The sequence below is a fragment of the Tupaia chinensis genome, unplaced genomic scaffold (assembly GCF_000334495.1).
Source record: "Tupaia chinensis unplaced genomic scaffold, TupChi_1.0 Scaffold000212_1, whole genome shotgun sequence".
NCBI lineage: Eukaryota > Metazoa > Chordata > Mammalia > Scandentia > Tupaiidae > Tupaia > Tupaia belangeri.
This window is the reverse complement of record NW_006159687.1, coordinates 3,965,678-3,974,934: the sequence shown is the minus strand read 5'-3', so window position 1 is coordinate 3,974,934 and position 9,257 is coordinate 3,965,678. Positions and strand designations below refer to the sequence as shown.

General features: G+C 45.5%; 1 protein-coding gene across 1 annotated transcript in view; it reads left to right on the top strand.

The window, feature by feature from the left end:
- PARL (presenilin associated rhomboid like) overlaps window positions 1-9,257 on the top strand; it is a gene marked incomplete at its 5' end in the record, with an annotated part of 47,242 nt that overhangs the window by 26,232 nt on the left and 11,753 nt on the right. Inside the window, 3 exon segments of the mRNA XM_014587435.1 lie at window positions 1,751-1,846; window positions 3,125-3,274; window positions 6,609-6,679. Of these exon segments, the coding sequence (XP_014442921.1) occupies window positions 1,751-1,846; window positions 3,125-3,274; window positions 6,609-6,679 (317 nt within the window).

Sequence of the window (9,257 nt, the reverse complement as noted above, 5' to 3'; positions counted from 1 at the left end):
TCCTCCTCGCTGGTGCGCAGCCTCCCACAGTCGACTGTGGTTCGAGTCTTGGAACTGGTGGCTTGCTTTCTCACTTTCTCTCTCTCTGGTCAAATTGGAAAATAGTAATAATAATAATAATTAATAAAGGTAAATAAAATAGTTCTTTAAAAAAAACCTGAAATTTTAAAAAATGTGACTGGGACCAGCAAGTGGTGTAGTAGTTAAGGTGCTGGACTCCCACATGGCCAACTGCAGTTCAAGTCCGGGACCTGGAGGCTTGAAACTCATGCCGGGCTGTGGACTTGCATGCCTCAAATCATAAGAGAACAGAGGAGATGGGATTGCGGCATGGCCATCCCTCCAAGGGGTGATTTCTCACTTTCTCTCTCTCTCTGTCTGGTGAGCACATGCACCCGATAGCAAAAATCTCTCTAACAAAAAAATAGTAATAAATAGGGCTGGCAGGTAGTGTGGTGGTTAAGGTTCTGGATTCCCACATGACTGACTGTGGTTCGAGTCCTGGACCTGGTAGCTTTCTTATTCTCCCTCTTTTTTTTTTTTTTCTCTCTCTCTCTCAACAAATTGAAGAATAATAATAAATAAAATTAAATGATTATTTAAAAAATAATAAATAAAATGTGACTTAATAGTAAATGCTGTTATTAAATAGACCTACTTGATTTAGTGGTAGTTCTATCAGCTTTTGCAGAAAAAGAAACGGTCCCCTAACTCTTACATGCTGACATTTCAGGAACAATTACAGCATCCTTCCAGATCACCCTTGCATTTTCATCAAGTGACTGTTTTTCTCAGACATGTCGACCTTCACCTACACAGATGATCTAGACAGGCCACAGAACCGAATTCTGTACGTCTTCTGTCTTTGACTTGTCCACTACCAGACAGTAGTTATAGATCTGCTTCTTGAGCAAACTCTTCCGGAGAAGTAAAGTACTGGGTTGTCAGAAAAGTCATGACACGTTTTTGCATAGAAGACATCGAAAAAATACGTCATGACTTTTCCAAGAACCCAATGTACGTCTGGGTAAAGGGAGTTGGCTCCTAAAGCACCTGTGGTTTTCTCGTGGTTCTCTGATTGTACCGATCAGTGGTGGTGTTTGTTGTTGTTTTAAGCTTACTTATTTATTCCGTGAGTGGAGGGGCAGATAGAGGTATGGCCCTTGAGAGGCCCTGCTGCTGTGCTCGAGCCCCAGAGTCAGCCGGCTGGACTGCGGGTGCACCCAGGCCCACGCCGCCCGTGCTCTGGACTGTGGGCACGCACACACCCAGGCCCACGCCGCCCGTGCTCTGGGCCGTGGGCACGCACGCACCCAGGCCCACGCCGCCCGTGCTCTGGGCTGTGGGCACGCACACACCCAGGCCCACGCCTCCAGTGCTCTGGACTCTGGGTACGCACACACCCAGGCCCACGCCTCCGGTGCTCTGGACTGTGGGTGCTCACACCCAAGCCCACACTGCCCGTGCTCTGGACTGTGGGTGCTCACACCCATGCCCACGCCGCTGGTGCTCTGGACTATGGGTGCGCTCACACCCAGGCCCACGCCACCGGTGCTCTGGACTGTGAGTGCTCACACCCATGCCCATGCCGCCGGTGCTCTGGACTGTGAGTGCTCACACCCATGCCCATGTCGCCAGTGCTCTGGGAGCCTCGGCATAATTGCAACAGGGAATTACTGAGGTAAACGTAGGTAAGACTTTCTTTCCTCCCATTTTGAATCTCACTACATTATTAATATTTATTTTGTAGGTATCATAGCTGCAAATGTCTTTGTATTTTGTTTATGGAGAGTACCTTCCCTCCAGCGGACAATGATAAGATATTTCACATCAAATCCAGCCTCAAGTAAGTCTGACTTATGTGATTTTATTTTGAGGTAGAGACTATATGAAAGAGATAGGCTCTGTGGGGTTGGCAGGTGGCGTGGTGGTTAAGGATCCTGGACTCCCACCTGGCTGACCCTGGTTCAAGTCCCGGACCTGGCGGCTTGCTTTCTCACTTTCTCATTTTCTCTTTTTCTCTCTCACTTGCTTGCACTCTCTCTCTGTTCCTCTCTAGTCAAATTAAAATAAATAAATAAATAAAGTAAAATAATTCTTTTTTAAAAAAGAGAAATATGCTTTACATTAATTGAGATCGTGCAAAAGAGGTAAGTACTTGTCCGTAATCATAAGCAATATCCATAGGAGAGGGCTGTGTGCTTCCTGATAGGACCTCATGTCTTTTACTGCTGTGTCCCGGGTGCCTAAGATGTAGCTTTCACATAGTGGATACCAATATTTTTTAGTGAATTGAGCTTTGTGATCACTACAGGTTTATTCTTTGAGGAGACTACTGTGTGCTTTATGTCTATAACTGAAACAGTTTACTTATTTTTTTTTTAACTTTTGCTGTAAAGACAAGTTGCTTTTATTAAGCTGAGAATTTTGATTGGTTGTCTACTAAGTAGAAAAGAGATTCATTAAGGGGAACCAGCAGTTAGCGTAATGGCTATGTCGCTGGACTCCCACGTAGTCGACCACGGTTCGTGTCCCGGACCCGGTGGCTTAAAACTCACGCCGGGTGCGTGTGCGTGCGTGCCCAGGATCCCGAGAGGAGAATGGAGGAGAAGGGATTGCGGAGTGGCCATCCCCCCTGGGGGGTGATTTCTCGCTTTGTCTCTATGTCTCTCTCTGTCTGTCTGGCGAGCGCACGCGCCCTACAGTGAAAAATCTCTCCAAAAAAAAAAAAGAGATTCATTAAGATAGCTTTCTGAGGGGCCAGCAAGTGGCGTGGTTGTTAAGTGCTGGACTCCCACATGGCTGACCATGGTTCAAGTCCTAGACTTGGAGGCTTGCTTTCTCACTCTATCCTACCCCCACACTGTGTCTCTGGTGAGCACATATGCCCTAGAGAAAATAAAAAATAATAATAAGTAAAATAATTCTTCAAAAAAAAGATAGGTTTTTAATTACTTTGGCAAGTGCTGTATTAAACCATCTTATTCAGAGTTTATCAAACTTTTAACTGACTGTTTTTATTCCCCATGTTTGATTTGTTGCATAACAATAATGAAAAAGTAAAATGAGCAGTTATTACTGTCTGAGGTCCCAGGGTTATTGGTGGTGCTTTTCTCTCTCATAGAGGTCCTGTGTGCCCCGATGTTGCTGTCAACATTCAGCCACTTCTCCCTGTTCCACATGGCAGCAAACATGTACGTGCTGTGGAGCTTCTCCTCCAGCATAGTGAGCATTCTGGGCCAGGAGCAGTTCATGGCGGTGTACCTGTCTGCAGGTAACGGGCTTTCGTCTCGGGGCCTCTGAGTGTGTAGGAGCTCGTACCTTGCTGCAGAAGGGACAAAGGGAGTGCTCACTGCCGTGGTCTGCACACACCAAGTGCTTAGGATGTGTTTTTCTCAAGGTGTTACGGATGGTGGAGCGTGCCTTTCTTCTCATTTGCAAATTTCCTTTTACGTGAATTACGTGAGAATGCTCACTTCTGAATAAATCAGGATAAGCAGGAGTGAAAGGTTAGTGCAGAACTGAAACATGTCACCTTATACCTCACTGGGCCTTGCTTTCTTGAGCGTAGTTCTGCTTATATATAAATGGTTCCCAAAGGCCAGCAATGTAGCCTAGTGGGTAAGGGCTCCAATCTGCCTGTCCATGGTTTGAATCCCTGTCTCAGTAATTTGGAAAAAAGACCAAACGTGTGCAAGTGTGCCCCAAATCCTAACAAGGTGGAAACGGAGGAGAAAGGGTTGCAGTACGATCACACTCCATTTCTTTTCCCCCTCCTTCTCTTTATCTTTATGTCTGGTGAGTATACACACTATCTGGCAATTAAAAACATTTTTTAAAATTTTATTTATTCATTCATTTATTTTAATTTGACCAGAGAGAGACACACACGCATGCATAGAATGGGGATAGTGAGAAAGCAAGCCACCAGATCTGGGACTTGAACCATGGTTGGCCATGTGGCAGTGTCCAGCGCCTTAACCAGTACTCCACCTGCTGGTCCCCCCCAAATGTCTCCTAGATTGCCTGCTCTCAGTCATCTTGAGTCACTGTCAAGTCACCCTACGCAAGCTCACACCCCCAGCGGTGCAGTTGTAAAGCTTTAGGTCACAGCTAGTTTGCCATAGTTTTGCTGTGCAAGAATGAGTGCTGGGACCGAACCACCAGCTGGTGCTGCTGCAGAAATGACGGCTCTCTGGAAACAGCTGCTTATGCTTGTATGACCAGGGACTGTAGAAAGGACTACATAAGTCATCTACCACGAGACCCAGAGTGGGTGGTTAATTAATGTTCATCTTTTATTTATTTATTTAAAAAAACCTGGTAAGCAATTTAATTCCAGTAACAGAATTAGATATCATGAACACCAACATGTCTCCTTGACTTTGGGAAACTTGGATTTCGTATCATCACACACAATTAGCTGATATTAAATAATATCCCGCCCATGTTCTTTTATTATTCTCAGTTCTCATAGTGTAGTCTATTCAGTGCTATAATTTGACACGAATTCTTAGGGAATACAGTAATTGTGTTTTTTTTTTTTTTTTTGGAGAGGATTTTTGCTATAGGGCGCATGCACTCACCAGAAAGAAAGAGACAGACAGAAAGTGAGAAATCACCCCCCAGGGGGATGGCCACGCCGCAATCCCTTCTCCTCCATTCTCCTCTCGGGATCTTGGGCACGCACGCGTGCCCTGCATGAGTTTAAGCCACCAGGTCCAGGACTCGAACTACAGTTGACTACATGGGAATCCAGTGACGTAGCCATTATGCCACCTGTTGATCCCAATTAATGTTAATCAAATACTCTTGTGTACTTAGTGCCTCAGAAGTAGAAACTGAGTGGTCTTCCTTGTAGCTTAGTTGTTTAGGGATGTGGGATCCCATATGGCCAACCACAGTTCGAATCAGCCCCAGAGGCTCTAAAAACATGCCAGACACATACGCATATTTGCCCCAAATCCTGACAGGATGGAGAAATGGGAAGAGATTGTGGTGTGGCCATACCTCATCATATTTTCCCTCTTCCTCTTCTCCTTCCCCTCTGTCTCTCTCTGGTTAGTACACAGACCTCTGGCTTCTTTTTTGAGAGATTTTTTTTTCTTTTTTTGAAGAGGTTTTTGCTATAGGGCGCGCACGCTTGCCAGAAAGACAGAGAGACAAAAAGCGAGAAATCACCCCCCCAGGGGGAATGGCCACGCCGCAGTCTCTTCTCCATTCTCCTCTCAGGATCTTGGGCATGCATGCACACGCGCCCGGCGTGAGTTTAAGCCACCAGGTCTGGGACTTGAACCGTGGTTGACTACATGGGAGTCCAGCAATATAGCCATTACGCTAACTGCTGGTCCCTTATTGATAGATTTTTGCTGTAAGGCGCTTGCACTTGCCAGAGAGAGAGAAAGTGAGAAATCATCCCCCGGGGGATGGCCACGTTGCAATTCCTTCTTCTCCATTCTCTTCTTGGGATCTTGGGCATGCATGAAGACACGCCCAGCATGAATTTCAAGCTATCGGGTCCGGGACATGACCCACCGTCAACAGTGTGGGAGTTCAGTGACATCATCATTATGCCATCTCTTGGTCCCCCTACCCCTTTTTTTTCTTAGGGAGATTTTTCCTATAGGGTGCGTGTGCTTGCCAGACAGAGAGAAAGCGAGAAATCACGCCCCATGGCGGATGGCCATGTCCAATCTCGTCTCCTCCATTCTCCTCTTGTGATTTTGGGCATGGTATACACATGTGCCCTACATGAATTTCAAGCCACTGGGTCTGGGACTTGAACCGTGGTTTGCCATTTGGGAGTCCAGCAATGCAATCATGCTGTCTGCTGGTCCCAGCATTTTTTTTTTTTTAAAGGAAAACATGAGCAGTATCTTTGGCCTGTGTGATAAATGTATAGCTCTTTCCTCTAGCAGCAGTAGCAGTAGTGTAGGTACAAAGATTCTGTTTCAAGATGCCATTGAGTCCTGTTCCATGGGATGTTTTCTGGTTTCGTTTTTATTGCCAAGAGGGGACTTACCAGAGAGAGAGAGAGAGGGGAGGAGGAGAAAGCTTATAATGCAGCGTTCCCTTCTCCATTTCTTCATGCTGTTAGGATTTGGGACACACATACCCCCATTGTGTTTTCAAGCTACCAGAGCCAGGATTCGAACTGCAGTTGGCCATGTGAGATCTAGCTCTCGTAACCACTAGGCAGTGGAGCCAGCTCAGTTGTTTTTTAAAGTGAGCCACATTGAGCCCAACTGACAGGAGCCATGGGTCTTGAGGGACGATCTAGCGCAGTGTCTCACCCCCGAGAGTCTGAGTGAGTGTGTCTGGAGTGCCAGCCCCAGAATTCCGAGGTAGCTGGCGAGTTGAGGGACTGACCTCCTTTCTTCATGTTGTAGTTGAAGAAACGGAGCAGGTGAAGTGAGTGCCCTGTCACTCAGCAGGTCAGGCAGTGGGCTGGGCTTCCCTTTCGCTGTAGAGTAGCTGAGGAGATGAGCAGGGTAAGTGTTTAAGCCTGCACACCACAGTGGTCCATGTAGGGACCTGGCCTTGCTGGTCAGAAATGGAAACCGTTGTTACACCTCCCTTGAATTATTGAAATGTGACTTATTTTTCAGGTGTTATTTCCAATTTTGTCAGTTATGTGTGTAAAGTTGCCACAGGAAGATATGGACCATCACTTGGTGCAGTAAGTATTTCTATTTTCAGATATTTTTAGACTTACAAAAAAGCTGCGATATTAATATAGATTCTCATATCCCTTCACGCATACACCCTTCAAGCTGTTAGATGTACTATAACGAATTGTTCCAGAAGCATAGTACAGTTACCAAAACCAGGAAACTGACATTGAAGCAATACCATCGACTCATCTACAGAGCTTAGTAAATTTCAGGCTACAGTTTCTAACTGTTGACCGTTTATATATTCCTGTGGTGTAGAGCAGGTATTAAGGGAGGAAGGAAGGACAGTGAGGAGCAGATCTCTGAGGCCCGGAGAGCCTCGTCTCGCATGGGGAGCCTGCCTCATGGCACATTGAATCTGGTTCTCTGCCCGCCTGTTTGGTTAATACCCAATGTTTGCTGGGTAGACTAGACTACTGGACGCTGTGCCACAGCCTGCACATACAGGCAGGAGCAGGATGGCCAAGAGTCCTGCCCTCAGGAGCCTCGTTGTGGGGGGTGATGAGAGAGACAAGAAAGGAAAGAAAAGAAAAGAAAGCAAGAGAGAAATCACCCTCCCCGCGGGATGGCCATGCCTCAGTCTTCTCCATTTCCCTCTCAGGACTGGTGCGCATACACACCCTCGCAGTGTGTTTTTCAAGTTGCTAGATCCAGGACTTGGCTACACAGTTGGCCTTGTGAGATCCAACTGCCTTAACCTCCACACCACCTGGCTGGCCCCTTAATGTGTTTTCTTTTAGTAGCAAATTTCTAGGCACTTAAAAATTTTTATGTAGTATTGTACACATTCAATTGTATGTATTTAAATACTTTTTTTTTTTGAGAGAGAGAGAGAAAGAGAAATATTTGCTATAGGGCATGTGTGCTTGCCAGAGCAGGAAATCACTCCCTAGGGGAGATGGCCACACCCAGTGCTTTCTCCTCTATTCTCTATTTGGGCACATTTGCACACGTGCCCAGCGTGAATTTTAAGCCACTGGGTCGGGGACTCGAACTGCAGTCAGTTATGTGGGAGTCCATTATGCCATCTGGTGGTCCCTGTGTTTAAATGCTAAAGTATGAATTCAGGTAGACTGTGTATTTAAGTGAACTCTGAAAAGATTCCGTTCAACTTTGGAGAAGAATCCTTATGTAAAATAGGCATCCCTGGTCTGTGCGTCCCTCGGATTAGTGTACCCTAGTTTCCCTAATGAGGCTAGTATCTTGTCTTATCACCTACGTATTTTTAACTTAGGCTTCTTTTTTTTGTTCATGGAATATTTGTTTTCTGTATAAAATTTGGTTCTGGTGTCATTTATATTTCAAATTACATACTCTACATTACAACTAAATACCTGTTATCTGAAGGCAGTGAAGATCCCTAAGAAAAGTCAAAAGTAGACTCAGACTTGAAGTTTAGTTTAGTTGGGGAGAAAACGTTATCCAGTTGGCTCTATGTCTGTGGGCTTCGCACCTGTAGATTCAAACGACTATGGATCACAAATACTGGGAAAAAAATTGGTTGCACCTGTACTGAACATACAGATTTTTTTCCTTGTCACTGTTACCTACACAATACAGTGAAACAACTGCTAGACCGGGTGCAAAAGTAATAGTTTCAGACTGTGAATTTTAATTAATCATAACTAGGCCAAACACATCTTTAATAGAAACCATTACAATCAACATTTTTTTTTTTTTTGGAGAGATTTTCGCTATAGGGCGCGTGCGCTTGCCAGACAGACAGACAGAGAGAGACATAGAGACAGAAAGCGAGAAATCACCCCCCAGGGGGGATGGTCACGCCACAGTCCCTTCTCCATTTTCCTCTCGGGATCTTGGGTACGCACGCACACGTGCCCGGCGTGAGTTTTAAGCCACCGGGTCCAGGACACGAACCACGGTCAACTACGTGGGAGTCCAGCGACATAGCCATTACACTAACTGCTGGTTCCCACAATCAACATTTTTTTGGCAATTTAGAAATAAGTTGTTCGGGGCCTGTGGGTGGCGTGGTGGTTGAAGGCGTTGGGCTCCCACATGGTTGACTGGTTCGAGTCCCAGACCTGGAGGCTTGCTGTCTCACTTTCTCTCTCTCTCTCTCTGACCTTTCTGGTCAAATTAAAATAAATAAATACATTTTTTAAAAAAAGAAATAAGTTTGTTTAGGGACCGGCAGGTGGCATGGTGGTTAAAGGTGCTGGATTCCCACATAGCCAACCCTGGTTTGAGTCCTGGACCTGGAGGCTTGCTTTCTTGCTTTCCCTTTCTCTCTTTCTCTCTGGTGAAATTGAAGAAATAATAATAACAATGGACTTAAATAAATAATTCTTTATTTTTTTTTTTAAGAAGTTTGTTTATCCCTATAGAGTAAAAATCTGTGCTTTGGAATTTGACAAACTCTTAGAAAGAATCTGCATCCTGCTGGTTGTGGAAGCATTTTCCCTGCAAGAAGTTGTTGAGATCCTTGAAGACGTGGCAGTGGGTTGCGAGAGGTCAAGCGAATATGCAAATGAGAAAACATTTCGTAGCCCAGTTCGTTCACCTTCCGAAGTGTTGCTCGTGGGACGCGTAGTTGGGCATCGTCGTGGAGAAGGAGCAGAT